The 15,146-nt window shown below is 42.9% G+C and overlaps 1 protein-coding gene across 25 annotated transcripts in view; it reads left to right on the top strand.

The window, feature by feature from the left end:
- The window catches only part of LOC119004469, a 99,962-nt gene that overhangs the window by 14,824 nt on the left and 69,992 nt on the right, over positions 1-15,146 (top strand). For 9 of the 25 annotated variants that reach the window (XR_005070218.1, XR_005070210.1, XR_005070217.1 and 6 more), the window contains one exon: positions 12,355-13,812. The exons of the other annotated variants lie outside the window; for them this stretch is intronic. Coding sequence is in view for 1 of the 9 variants with exons in the window: in XM_037071391.1 (XP_036927286.1) it covers positions 12,355-12,381 (27 nt within the window). In the remaining 8 variants the exon portion in view is untranslated. Of the gene's footprint in view, positions 1-12,354; positions 13,813-15,146 lie in introns of those variants that run through there. 25 annotated transcript variants of the gene reach the window in all.

Genomic DNA, 15,146 nt, shown 5'->3' with positions numbered 1-15,146 from the left:
GTCTACATGTCTTTCTTCATATGAAGATAGACTGTGACTGGTCCTTGTGGACACGGCTTCGTAACAAAATGTATTACAGATAGACGGACCCTTGCAGACTCTTACCACCACCCTGATGTAGAAAATGTATATCTTGCGCTAGATATATGATGTGTAAAATATCTGGAAGGAGGTCTGAGAGGATCGGTGCATCCTTTGCATTAAAGGAAGAGCCAGTTCTTGAATCCCTCTGTGCTGGAGTCGTCTCCTCCAGAGACTCAAACCACGCTGGAGGGATTGTATATCCCATCTGGCAAGAAAAAAGAAAAAAACGCTTTGGGATCCTGCATGAGGAGGGAAAAGGATGGTGAAGCTTGGCTTGCTGCCACCACAACTTGAATCAGCTGAAGAACATGGAAGGATGGAATGAATGATGTGCAAGTAGCTATGACATTTCTTGAGCGCACTTGTGTGTCTCAGAGGGTAAACACTTTTTTTTAGTGACTCCAAAGGTCTTCACTCTAACATTACGATTCTACCACCACTACTGGGAAGACTTAAGGTGTAGTTTTATATCTTTGTAGCTTTGTGTCTCTTTGTAGTTGTTTTATTTCTCTTTGTAGGTGTGTTGTGTCTCTTTAACTGTTATGTGTCTCTATATAGCTGTTTTGTGCCCCTTTTGTTGTTGTTTTGTCTCTTTGTAGTTTTTTGCCTCCTTGTAGTAGTTGTGTGTCTCTTTGTAGTTGTTTTGTGTCTCGGTGTAGTTGTTTTATTTCTCTATGTAGTTGTTTTGTGTCTCGTTGTGTTTTTGTTGGGTGTCTTTGCAACACTACTGGTGAGGCTGAGCTTATAGCAGCATATAAGTACATTTTTTTATTTGTCCAACTTTTTAATGCAGGATGTTCTTTTTATATAATTGCAGCTTCTCGAGGCCTCTAGTCGACCTTTTACACTTTTACACTGCTTCCATTCAGCAGAGCAATATGTTTCTATTTCCAAACAGAACTCACATCTCAACCCATCCTGAAAATATGCATCACTTTCTCAAGTGGCTTCTCCCCGAGTCCTCACAAGCCCTCCCAAATACTCAAAAGGCTCCTCCTGAGAATTAATCAAAAAAGAGCAGTGGTATTCCAGCGAGCATGCAGTAAAAAAAAAAAAAACAACTTTCGCAATAGGTTCATCTGCTTGTTTCATTAAAACAACCCTTATCAGGAGGACTGAAACAAATTTCATGTTCTGTTGCTAACTTTTCACTCTTTCCTGCCTGTGAGTGAGGAGGAGATCAGTATCAGCACCGTGACTTCAGTGTTTGTGTCTTATATTTACTCCGAATTGTCTCCTAGCAGTCGGCCTGCTTTGTGTTTTTCTCTCCTCTTTTTGTGGGATTTTTGACCTTTTATGACTCCAGCCTGCCCCTGGCTATATACGTGATTACGGAGAACTAGTTATCCTTGAATCTTGGGTGTTAAATCTCTTTTCTCCAGTGCCCCATGTTGTTGTGTTTTCCGGCAAAGGATTTTTATCGGTGGAGAGCAGGATGATGGATACGGTCCATTCCCAGGATCCCCTGCCCAGGGAACGTATCATCAGTGTCAGCCTTTTGATAGCAACTCAAGGTGATGGGTGTCAAGGGCTAAAGCAGCAGTGGGAGAGAGAGGAGGTGTGGGATCAGAGCTGTAATGGTATCCTCATCATGACCGAGTCTGCCTGTGGCTCATCCCGGCCTCTCTCTGTGGCCAGACATCACTTCACTGTGGATCCTATACACTGTTAAAGACCAGGTGTCATTTTTAATACTCCTTTGTGTCCACTATAATTAAACCATGAATTTGACACTTTTCATCCAGAGTAACCTTCAAGCAGGGAGTTCGGTGTCTCGCCCAAGGACACCTTTGACGAAGCACATCGCTGCTGATAGATGCAACGCTGTCTGTAACAGAAACTGAACTGAACAGAGGTCCAACTGTACAAAACTGTCATTGAAGGTTAATTTCAATTGATTGGAAACAAAATGGTGGCACCTTTACCCAGCAACGACCAGCAGTTTCACATTTATAGCTCCAAACCAGACACAGGCATCAGCTTAGTATGCTAGCTCTGTCTGAGCTCAAGGTTATCAATTACAGAGTATCAAAACTCAGATATTTAAGTGTTCTGTGTTTGGTTTCAGATTAAATTTTGTTATTTACATTCCTCGCTGTCATTGTTCCTCCCTCAGACTTGGCTCTGAGGAGAACCAAATGTGATCCAGTGAAAATGGTGACAATAAATACATTAGTTACACAAGTTAATTCAAAGCTAATGTGAGGCCTCAGCAGTCTGAGTTAGTCAAATCTATCTGGTTTAACTTCTTTTCTACTTAATTCCCTCTTTGTATGACAATCCCATCGTAGCTCAGCGGGGAAACACTGTCCGTGGGAAACAAAGAGGGAATTTTACGCTTCAGTTACTTTAACTTTGTAAGATGCCTCCATCATTTTTAAAAGACTCAGACTGCTGCAGGCTCACATTACCTTCAGCTTGACGTAAGCATGTGTCTCTGAACAGAGGGGGAACTGATTCCCCCGTCATTGTGAGTGCAGAAGCATTAACAGGAGATATGTTTGTGGCCAGCACGGACAGGCAGAATGAGATCAGCCACTGAAGTGAGGAGAGAATATGTGAGTGTTATTTTTAAGACCGTCTCTGTGAACCTTCAGTTCCCTGTGTTTTAGTGTTGTGGCCTTAATCATTTGAATGGTCTTCATGTCTCGATTACAGACCCTTAGATTTTGTGTTCATGCTTCATTGTTGACTGTGGAAACAACCGATTTCCTCAACAGGTCAGTTGGATTTTTTTTTGTTTTGTTTTTTTTTGATTGCTAATTAAAAATGTTTTACTTCCACTCTGATATTGCATGTAATCTGTAAAATACAGTAACTAAAGCTAGCAAAAAAAAATGTGATAATGATCTAATCATAATATTTTCCTTAGAAAATGCAGTGGAATAGAGCTTTAATGTGACATGAAAGAAAAGAAATGGAAATACTAAGTACCTCAAAACTGAACTTCAGTACAGTACTTGAGTAAATGTGCTTAGTACTTAAAAAATGTTTCTGATAGATGATAGATGCTGATACCTAAACAGAGAAAGTTCAACAGGTGGTCAGATGCCACATGTGACATCCAGAACGTAAACTAATCAGCTCATTATTTATTTATGCAATTAAGTCTCAAGATGTCAAGATTCACAGCAGATGTTCAGAAAATGTTCCAACAACGTCGACGGTAAAGAGGCGCTGGGGGGACGGGATGAGTCGTTATACTCCACGATGTTTCCGTCCAGAAATCTAAAAGTAGTTTTATTATATAAGTCGTGTATTTGCAAGTGTAATGCTGTTGACGGTGTGACGGTGGTTTTTGAAATGTTTAACATATGGAATAGAAATCCGTGCGCTTCGTCTAAACTGACATTAAAAGCTGAAAATAACTGATGTTGTAGCTTCTTCTGTGAATTTTGATGTCTTGGACGCCTCTCAAGTCGCGAATGATAAACAGCCTTTTATTTATTTATTTTTTCTCATCTAAGCTGAATTATAGAGTTATATGGGATTCGGCTGACAAAGGCAGTATTCAAATGCATTGTCTCCTATTGTGATTTGAGGGGATATGCTACTTCTGGAAGAGATTTGCAAGAAATCACTGTCCATTGTGATGCCGGCTTGCATCCATCAATCTGTGTGAGGCTTACAGCTCTTATAAATACTGTTAGCCTTAAATAGCAATTTGCCAGTTTGATCAGTTAAGAGCTTTTGACAGCGGTGTCATTGAGCAACTTTTTTTTTTTTTCCCCTGAGATGTGCGGATCACTCCGTTGCCCTCATTGATACTGTACTCTGTTGGTGGGATTAGCTTCAAATCCTCTCCCTCTCTAAAAATCCTCTGTAGGGAGCGCAGTCATTGAACCTGCTGTAACGGAGCTCTCGTCTATTTTTATTCCTTTTGCTCTTAGTCAGCCTTGGTGCGAAAAAACATCAAAGCACATTTGTAGTTCAGCAAAAAGGGTGGGGGGGGAGAAAAAAAGAATCAAACCTCTCATTTATAACTGGTTCACAGCCGAATTAATTATTCATTCAGATTACCGCTCACTACCACGAACAACGGGGGGAAGATAGGACGAGACGCACAAACACGTACACAAATTCGCTCAAAGTGCTTCAGAAAAAGTGAAGGGCAGATAATGAGAGCGCTCGCCGTGTTTTCAGCCTGCTAAAAAGCTCTCACCTTCTCCAAAAAATAAAAAAAAAAATCGCCCGGAAGAGCACAATGTAGAGGTTTTACTCCGCAGTCCAACTTCAAGGTGTTTTTAAGCAGATTAGTGCGTGTTTTTGAGGCAGATAAGCGCACAGATTACCAGAGTTTCTCTGCAGTGGAGTTTAAGAGTTAGAGCCTTTTAGTGTCTCTGATGGGTAATTGGGCTCCCGGCAAGACAAACAACATCACACACAATCGCAATCAATACAGCGCAGATATGCAAAGCACATTTAAAACGAAACAATGCACAGCGCTACAGATGGAGCTAATGGGGTAGTCTGTCAGGGACGTTTAAACAGGATTAAAGCACACAGTATGGATGAGTCATCCGGGTCATGAATGGGCATCGTCACGAATATTAACTGTGAGCTTATAACAAAGTGGGAGACAGTGAAAAGCCTCTTTTTGACACAATGAATATGAACTCTTTACCCCGACTTTGCTTCATCTGAACAAGCAATTTAATTCAGCTTTCACAGAGTTATAACAGATTATCAGGCGTGATATTGTACACGCAACTTGAGATGTTGCCATGATACCGGGGGTATTCGTGTACGACTGAGGCGGCGTGGGAAACGCAATAAGAGCTTGTCGCCTGTAACACTTGGGTTCACACATTCAGATGAGAACTTTCTAGCCTCTGTTGTGCTGTTTTGTTTTTTTTTCCTTTCCCTCAGAGTGTTATTAGGTTCTTGTGCACGTTAAAGCGCTTAAAAGTTAAAAAGGTCAAAGTCTGCACCCACAGAAAACCCTGCTCCTCAAACGCCTCGTCAGTAGCCCCGCCTTTACCACCGTGACTTTGTGACATCACACATTTATACCTTGCAGGACAGTTTGGCATGCAAGAATTAATTTGGCACAGTTGCTCCGTGGTGGCGGTACTGGCAGTCACAAGCCAGCCCCAACCTACATAAAGATATAAACAAAAAAAACACATAAATCTAGAGGGGGAGACCCAGTGTCAGCTTCTTGGACAATGAACCAATCAACAAATGTCTCTTCAGGGGATAATCAAGCTGAAATGTGCTCCTACAAGCCCCAGTGAAATAAAATGTTAAAACTGTAGCAAGTCAGTGGAACTGCTACACTGTTGCTGTTACCGGTGCAGGCTCAGGCGTGTGTGAGCTGACCAATCAGAGGAGACTGGGTATTCAGGAGGGGGGTCTTAAAGAGACAGGAGCTAAAACTGAGCATTACAGACAGAAGACAGAATGATAAAACTGATGTTTTTTGTTGTAAATATGAATGCATCTAAACCTGTTCTAGTAGTAATTATGAACCTGAAATTGAGCATAAAATGTCTCCCTTTAATCTCTTTTTAACCACAAGTAAAGTCTTATTTAGTGTCTTGGACGAGACTGGCAGCAGCGGACGCGGTTTGAGACATAAAACGCGCAAAAAAAAACATTCATCCACATTCAGAACATTTATATCCAGATGTAGCTGCTTCCAGCATCCAGTGAGACCAGCTCCTGAACATTGTGGTGATTTACTTAAACGCACCTTTCTCCCCAATTCAGCACGGACATTAGAGACCGTTAGTGGGAATAAATCCTGCGAGCAAAGAGAGTAACTGACAGCAGGTTCCACTCGGGGGATTACATTTATTAACACACAGACCTGAAACCAGCTGCGGTAAAACCTGCTGTAGTGCCCGTGTATGCACGGAAGGACAGACGTGAAACTAGAGTGTTATTTATTTGTTGAATATTCAAGGTAATTCGCTGTAATTCTGTTTATCTCCATTAACAGAGACTCCCGTCTACAGTGTGCTAAAGCTGATGTTAATCCCGTGACAGCTGTCGCGTGCTGTACGGTTGACCTGCAGCATACGTACGTCTGCTGTATTTCAGATAAAAGTAAGAGCGAGACGGAAAGTGGTCACAGTTGTAGCAATATATTTTGGGAAGAATACTGCATGTAATTAATATTTCTAAATGAGGTATTAAGAGGCGATCCTTATGCAAACGGCAGTTTTTTAGCACAGCTGTATTCAGAGGGAGAAATTACAGCAGTTCAACATCTCTATTTACATAACTCCCTTTCACCTACTCATGATATTATTCTTGTGAGTGCCAACAGCTCCATTCTCCCTCTCACGCACTCTCACACACTTTCCTTCTTCAGAAGCGTCCGAACTGAATAGGAAAACGTCGCCTGCCAAAGTCAAACAATCATGTCAATCTCCTCGTAGTCCACACAAAATGAATATCATTGAGAGTCTATGAATAATTCAAACGCACATATGTAAAACACCGCCAATAAATATTATGACTACATCAGAACAATTCCGCCGAGATGCGAACTTAATGTCGATGCTCTGCTCCCTCCACGAGGCGCTCATCGCGGCACGGACAGATTTGCATTTTAAAATGAAAACATGTTTAAATGAGACGGGAAACACCAGAGAATGCATCAAACTTTTGTCCTCTTGCAGAATAATCTCTGTGTCGCAGTGCAGCGCCCCCTGCAGGGCACCGTGGTATTAATGTCAGGCACCAGAGAGATGAACAGAGATTAAAGTACACAGAGGTCTGCAGGTCAGCACACTGTGGAGGCTCCCTGATCTGTAGTTCATACATCTGCCAACACACACACTCAGCCATCCACACACGCCTGATGCCTGTATGTTCATTGATTTTCCATATTTATGTTGTTCACACATAATCAAACACAGTCAGTCAGCTGTGCAGCACTTTGAATGCACCAAACTGTATAAAAGAAACTGTACAAATGAAGTCTGATTTGACAAATGTGCCCATAAACATCTTAATCTGCTCAAACACAACTTTCTAATTGAAAAAGATTGTATTAGCGGCGAGAGAACAACAGAAGTACAGCAGAATAAATCACAACAAAACATCACATGTTTCATCCCAAACCACAAGTCTGCCACTTCTATTAAACCGTAAATTAGCCCTCGACTAACTGGCACTATGTCTTACTCTAAAATTAGGCTGCTGCTGTACGTCTCCATGGAATGACATGTTTACTTCTCTAATGTAACGTCCTTAACTCTTGTTGGGCTGGTACACAACGCCATGACTGATTCTTCTTCCTCACGCAAAGAGGTGGAATTATCCAAACTTTGTGATGACCTTCTGTATATTCATATATACCGATCGTCATCTTGTCATAATCAAATGTTCCTCTGGAGAAAACTTTGGTCCTGGCAGTCATGAGGATGCCACTTGACACAACCGACCTGCTCAACCAGCATTGAAGACCAGGAACCCTGCCGTCATGGCACTGCAGTCCCTGATAGCAGTGGCCCCCCCAGCAGGAACATTCACCCTGCCATGACGCAAAATCTGCTCTGGAATTGAGATAAAGGCGTCAACTTCCCCAGATTTCATTCCAGTCAAGCACTTGTGAGATGTCCCTGAACAATCCAGTCCATGGATATGAAACAGGACCTCTGGGGTTGCCCTGTGGTGTCTGGTACCAGGGCAGCAGGTCCTTTGGGTTCTGTAAACTGCGATGTGGGGCCTCCGTGGATCAGCTAGTTCCAGTTCATCCCGCAGATGCTTGACCAGATTGGGTGCTGGGCAATCTGGAGGCCCGGTCAACAGCTTGAGCTCTTCCTGATGTTCCTCTGGTTAATTCTGAGCAGTATGACAGGGCGCATTGTCCTGCTGAGTGGACCACTGGCATCGTGGAGGGTCAGTGCCACGGGGTCCCAAGGACCCAAAGGTTTCCTAAGTAACGAGATGTTCATTGTTATTCACCTCACTTGTCAGTGGTTTGAATGTTCTGGTTGATCTGTGTGTATTTATTATTCATGGTTGGCTTTTAAAGTTCAAACAAACGAACGCAGGATGAGGCGACCATTAAAGATTTACAGTTCTTCCAGAAAGAAAGAGCAGAGGACGTGTCACGAGGTCTTTACAGTTTAAAAACAACTCGTGAAAATCAATTCAGCAGAACCAGAGCTATCACCTTTTCTGCTCCACCCTTTCTTCTTGCTTTTCAAATCCTGGAGCCTATATTACCCACAATTCAACTTAGCGCCTGAGTGACATTGCTGCATTTTATACTACTTTCTGTAAAATTGGTGATGTTACCCTTGAATACTGACATCTTGGTTCTTTGTTCAGTCTTTACACTGGTAAAGAAAACCCTCACAGTTTCGGACTGGCCTCGCACAATGCAAGGATTAGAAAAAAAACCCCTAAAATCTGAGAGTCCTTGTTCGGAGTGATGACTCGAGCACGGCAGCTGAATCAATCGTCAGCGGCAGCAGTTTCTCAGCAGGAGGTCTCTCTGTCGCCCGAGTGTTTAACTGTGTTTTTGTGTGAGCCTGCACCGGCACATGACATCCGCCTGGTTCAACATACCTGCTCACACTACACTTCAAATAAAGCCTCCGGCTGGAATGAAATAAATAAGTACTTTGGCTACCGATCTGCCTCCTCTGCCTTTTGGCAACATGCTGGCCACATTGCATAACACGACACAACTGCACCAACCGGGCGCAGACATGCCCAGATGTGCAGCATTCAAAGGAGTGAGGGGAACGCACGCATCTGTTTTCAAATATGCCGGAGCAGATGTTTCTGTGGCGCTCAAAGACGTCGACGCATTTAAATGCACCTCGACCCTGCTGGAGTTTGCATCTTATCAGCTGTTTGCCCCATAATTTTGTTTCCCTGACAGGCAGGCGGCTAATGTGGCGGCTGGACTGCATCCATCTCCGGCTCGCTGTGTCCTCCGCTGTCTGTCCGTCTCGGTCGGTCCCGGCTTTGATCACACTCGGCTTTGGAATGAGTCAGACATGAACGCGCTCCGACACACACAACCCACACAGGCCCTGCACACACACACACACACGTATGAAGCTTCGAGTCTTGCAACGATGCTTCCACGCTCCAGCGCTCTGCCTTCTAGCATGTGTCTCTCCAGGTGGGCAGGGATGTATATATTCCCTGCTGTACGAATGTCTCCTTCTTTATTAAATCCTGTAATCCCTCGGCCATACCTGTGTGATGCACTGTGTTACTCCTGACAGCCCAAACTCCACAAATATGTAACTCTGTCGACGAGACACATTCCCATGTGCGTATCGGATATTTAACGTGAAGAGTAAAGTGATTCTCCAATAATTTATTCTTCGCTCGGTGTGCAGAATGGCTCGGGCTGCGTGTCATCTAGGTCTCATTGAAATATATGGGACTCTGCCTTCTTCTTGACGTTATCACAAAAGCTCATATGAACACTGTCAGCAGCCTCAGCGGAGGAGGTCACTGCCGGGAATGAATGTCCCCCCCCAAAAAAGCCCAGATGTGTGGCTCCTGGGAGCTTAATCTGAATTAGGAAAACTATCAATTAAAGGACAGAATCATATTCATCTTCCAGGACAAAGTCACCTTGCCCTCACAAATCTATTATCGATGTAATTAAGATTAATTGATTAACAAATCACTTTTTAAAAGTTGTGATTAAATATAAGTGCAAACTCATGCAATGATTTCTTTCTGTCCGTACGAAGCTGAATCTGCTCAGAGGTTGATGTTAACGTTTCACAACATGTGTACACATATGTGGTGATATCCAGTATTATTAGGTGTCTAGTGAATGGTGCTCCTGTTAAAAGAGTCCTTGAACTGACTTTGCCCCGAGCTGCTGGGTGCCAAATCAGGCAAGAAAAACCATCTCGATAGTATTCCCCGTCGTCACGCTGGCCTCCATCTTCTCTGTGGTGGTTTTCTTCTGTCCGGGTCCAGCTGTGTTAACAGTCAGGGGACAGTTGGTGGAAGGCGCAGCCTTAAACACTGATCGAACTGTGTTTATTGGCTTATTTACTCAATTGACACTTGCAGTCACATTTTTATGGTTGTTTAATGAGAGTTGATGGGTAGTGATGGGGGAGGAATTGGTGCAAATGTGACCTCTAAGGTGACAAACTGTGGTGAAGTGCCCTCTCTTCACTATAAGTACATCATGACGTTCTGTGTGCTGCCCTTTTTAAAAAATTTTCCACCCCTGCCCCTCAAACATCCTGAGTCCGCACCACTGACTCTTCTGCTTTGACATAACAGGGTTTTATTGCGCTTTTCATTTTGTTAAGTCTGTTGTGTGCAGTTACTCAGTTTGCAGATGCACTTTTACATTCAGCTCTGCCTTCAGCTCATTCATTTTTCTTCTTGCTTGGTAAAAAAAATCATTAGTCTCCAACATCTCAGCGTTTCAGGTGCTGTGAGAACGGCCTTGTTGTTCAGATTCATTAAACATGTTGATATTGTAAAGAGTTTTCACAGCATTCAACTGGCCCCAAAGCCTGAGCAACCCTGAAATACAAAAAAACATTTCTACATGTCAGTGCATCAGTGCTCAGCTGGCTGCTTTCTATAACCTTTTTAAAATGACAATGAATAAAACCTTTTCACACTTTAAATCAACAACTGCAGAACCACATCGCTCATAGTGAGAAGCTGATTGAGGAAATCGATTTTCAGAGCCTTTATGCACAGAATTTGAATACTACTTCTGAAAAACCCTCAAAGGACACACGCATCAAACTGTGACAGTCATTTTCAAAGATTGTTCATGTATTTTAAAATCACAAATGGGTCTGTGTTTGCCCCTCAAACACATGCAGCTTCTTGAAACGAACTCTTCCCATCTCGAGTGTCGGTGGTGTGTTCTTTCTGCAGCGAGGCTCTTCTGTAAAGGAGACGTCCTCCACCATGAAAAGTGGGCAAGAAAAACCCACGGGGAAGTTCTCCTTCCGTGCATCAGTGGAGCGGGAAAAATCCCCTTGAAAGGGTTCTTGGCAGCAGGTGACGGGCTACTGTGGCGAAACAGGAGTGCGAGATTGGCTCCGTGTGAAGTGGTTTAGGTTGGCTCGCTCCCTGGATCTGAAAAAGGAGGCGTCTGCCATGCTAATGAGACTCAGCCCGGGGTGAGACGATGTTCGCGCTGTGACAGCTGCCTGGGAGTCCATGACTCACTGTAAAAAATACTAATCATTTAAAGCTGATAATTCATGTTTTTTTTTTATGTATGACAACATTTCACTTTAAGGCAAACATGCTTAGTACTTATTATATTTAGGGGATTGTTACTATCACCACATGACTTTTATAATCCCATTACACGGAGCATATTTATAGTTCACACACTGCATGTGGTATTGATCACAGAGAACACTGTTCAATCATTGTAATTAAACAGGATGCTGTTACAGTTCGTTTCAATTCTTCTCAATTTTAAGAGAAGAGAAACTGCATTGGGTTTGCAGTGGTAGATGAGATTTCGCTGCAGTTTACAGCATTTCAGAATTATTATCTTGTACAAAGATCCATAAAGGAGTGAAAACAGAAGGTTGGACAAACACTTTCTTGTAATTTAATCAAATATAATGTCCTGACAGGCACTAAACTTGATATAAACTTGAAATATTTTTTATATAACACATCTGGTGGATTCGATTACGTAAAAAAATGATAGAAACGATTTAAGAAAGTATGTTTTGGTTGTTGTTGTTTGTCATAGAAATAAATCACTGGCTTTTGGCTGTATTTGACCCAAGTTTACTTATTTTATTTGTTGATTTGTGTGGTAGGGATTTGCACAGAAGGGTTAACCTGCTGGACGTTGTCTTAAAACTCACAACTCGATTGTCGTTATAGTCAACAGATGGTTGTAAATGCTCTCCCTCCCTGCAGGCCTATCAAATAGCTGCAAACAAAGCTGATAAAAAATGTTTAATATCCTATAAATTCTTCACCATAAATGTCCCCTTTTTTTGTCGTTTGAAAATTTACTATAAGCAGCAAAAATTTTTTTACATGAAAGCAAAACAGACTACACCATAAACATAAAGTAGGTATCTGACAGAGAACAAGGTCTCCTTCACAAACATGAATCTCACAATCGTGACATCGTCTTGTTTGAGAGGAAAAGAGGGGGAGTCGTCACAGGTTGGTCTCAGTTGAGTGGGTCCATCCCGGGAAACTCTGCTCGACCCTGCGTGGTTAAACTAGTAATGTAAACACAAATCAGTGCGGCACAGTTTGACTGGGTGTGACCGAAAGTGCCGATGGAGAAGCCCCACCACTACACCCCCTCTGTTCCAGGAATGGCCCGGAGAACGTGAGCGCTGAAGGTGTCCAACCTCCAAACTTCAGGCATCGTGGGACATGCCAGAACAACATCTTCAGCAGGTCTGCAGCAGCGCCTGGGTGGGTCGTGTGTGTGTGTCAAGAGGCGTCCACATGAGGTTTCCAAGCAGAACATCTGGTTCTGATCACAGTTATTCACTTTATTTAGCCTGTTAGTATTGTGGTGGATCAGCATTGTATTTACTGTGAAACATTGTATTTGAAAAAGATTCCCATCAGTGCAACAAACTAGTAAACAATGATTCACATTACAACAGCGGCTCTCATGATGTCAGCGATGATTAAAAGGTGTCCACCATCTCACTTTGCTGCTCATTACAGAGTGAACCTGGAGTTTAACAGGCAGGTTTGAAAGGTTCGACTGTTGTGTTTGCAACACGATGCTGTTTATCCACTGACAGAGCGGCTGTCAGGCATCTCAGAGTGACACGAGCGCCGGCACACTGTTAAAAACTCCAGCCAGACGCTTCCTGCATTAAAAATAAAACAAGCCGATGTTTGACAAAGGGATCTCTGTGTGAACATCAAAGTGTGTGTGTGTGTGTGTGTGTGTGTGCGCTCACTTGAGTGTGAGGCCATCATGTGGTAAACAAGAGGCACATCATTAGCACACCAATCACTACAGTGTCTCCCTCAGTACTCTTCTTGTTTGAGCTTGAACTGTTGCTCCGCACTGAAAACTGTTATGAGCTGTGACAAATTGTCAAGTTAAAAGTCAGACAGCGTGGGTGTGGACTCCTGGCAGCTAAGTAACTTTATTTTATCTCTCTGGATGGGACACACCTGACAACAGCTATTTGGTTTTGGCTGTTGGAGCTCTCTCTCTGCATTATGAGGTGCCGCTCTGCTCGCAGATTGTGAGAGGCAGGGGTCGGTTCTAATCCATCCACCTACCGGAGCAGGACAAAAAAAACAAGTTTTCGATTTCCACTTTTCACTGTGGTGTTACTGTTGGTGCAAAGACAAACTTGGCAACACGGCTAACGGACCAAAGGCTCATTCATGCTGCCTTTACACATCTGTTTCAAACGATACAACCATCGCTGCATGCAAACTTCCATGCAGTTTTTCTTTGCCGTCGTCCAAATCAGTTTTAATTTCATCCAATTCTCTTCCCGGCTGTTTTGTTTGGACGGAGTAATGTCATACATAGAGACCTGTGATTTCCACGATCACGGAATCGCGGAATTGGACGATTAAAACAGAATTTATTTTTTTATGTGGAATATTGCAGAATTTGACATAATTTCACCAGAATGTCAGAGGAAAACTGCGTGGAGGGAAGCATATCTGCACATCTCCACAGACTGAGTAAAAAATTGCAGTGGAAGTGAAAATATTGTCCATTTCAATTCAGTCAAATTGAATGCATGTCAGTACAGCCACATGATATATTTTATTATAATTGTTATTTTTGATTACATCAATAAATGGAAGAGACATTTAAAACTACATGTGCAAGCTAATGTTTTTTCTTTTATTAATAATAATCTATCATTTCTATTAAAGTTTTTCAAAAGAAATTGGGAGAAACTTTATAATTCTACATTGTAAGTCACACAATACAACCTGTAATTGGCTCAGTTTAGGTGTCATATTTCCCATTAACACCCTTTTCAGCTGCTAAAGGTAACTGAAATCTCGTCGAGACTGCAGCAGAGGATGATTACTTGGGGAGTTAACCAGCTACTGAAGTGTGATACGACCGGGATTATATTATTGACTTGTAATACATGTTGCTCCATCCATCATTAACACAATACAGTCCTTCATTTTTCCTTGATTGTGAGTGCCTTGCAGGGAAAAAAAAAGAAAAGCTGTGGAGTATTTTTGTCTTCTTATATCACATAAGCTGAGTGCAAACCGCTTCATTGGAATTAATTTGAGAAACGGCACCTTGGGCTGCTAAAAGTGCATCGAATGTACAGTAACCGCCCACCTGACTCTACATGCTCGCTTCAGCTTGTGTGGGGGAGAAGCTGGTGGTGTAATGGCCTCAGTTGTGCCTCAGATGAAGAGCTCGTCAGGTCCTCCAGCGCCATCTTGCAGCCCCAGACCTTCCTGAATGTGGAGGGGTTTGAGTCCTTTACAGCACCACCGACCCCATCAAGCCCAGAGTCCATCTTTGGAATAAGGCCTTTCAGAATAAACGACGTGTTCAGACTTTTTGCACATCAAGTCAGAATGTTTCTTATTGTCAACCCAGTGTTTAGTTTTGTGGCTCAGGAGGCAGAGCCAGCGTCTTGTTATCCGAAGGTGTCAAAGTGTCGAAGTGTCCTTGAGCAAGATACTGAACCCCAGACTGCTCCTGATGTGCTGGTCGGCACTTTGCATGGCAGCCACTGACATCAGTGTATGAATGTATGTATGAATTACTGTAAGTCCCTTTTGGTCAAAGGCTTCTGAGCATGTAAGATCAGCCTCCATCCTGCTAATGCTTAAGTGGCACAACCTGTGTCCTCCCGCCTGAGCGCCAGATGAACCAGGAGCAGCGTTCAGGCTATAACAAGCTAAACTTCCACTTCCCAGGCTATCCCGACAAACCTTTGGTCCCCTTTTTACGGCGGATCTGATCCATCCGGCGCTGTGCCCCCTATAAGTTAAGGACACGACACTACAAAGAGGAGAGGGACTAATCCAATAACCTCAGCTGAACTCTCTCAACTTCGGGCTGCTGGAAGCCTCGATGCGCTCACTATCAGCTACTGAACACTTGGGTTTTTTTTTTTTTTTTTTTTTTTTTGGCC

Source organism: Acanthopagrus latus, chromosome 16 (genome assembly GCF_904848185.1).
Source record: "Acanthopagrus latus isolate v.2019 chromosome 16, fAcaLat1.1, whole genome shotgun sequence".
NCBI classification, from domain to species: domain Eukaryota; kingdom Metazoa; phylum Chordata; class Actinopteri; order Spariformes; family Sparidae; genus Acanthopagrus; species Acanthopagrus latus.
The sequence above is the reverse complement of the archived record's forward strand: the minus strand, read 5'-3'. Positions and strand labels throughout refer to the sequence as shown.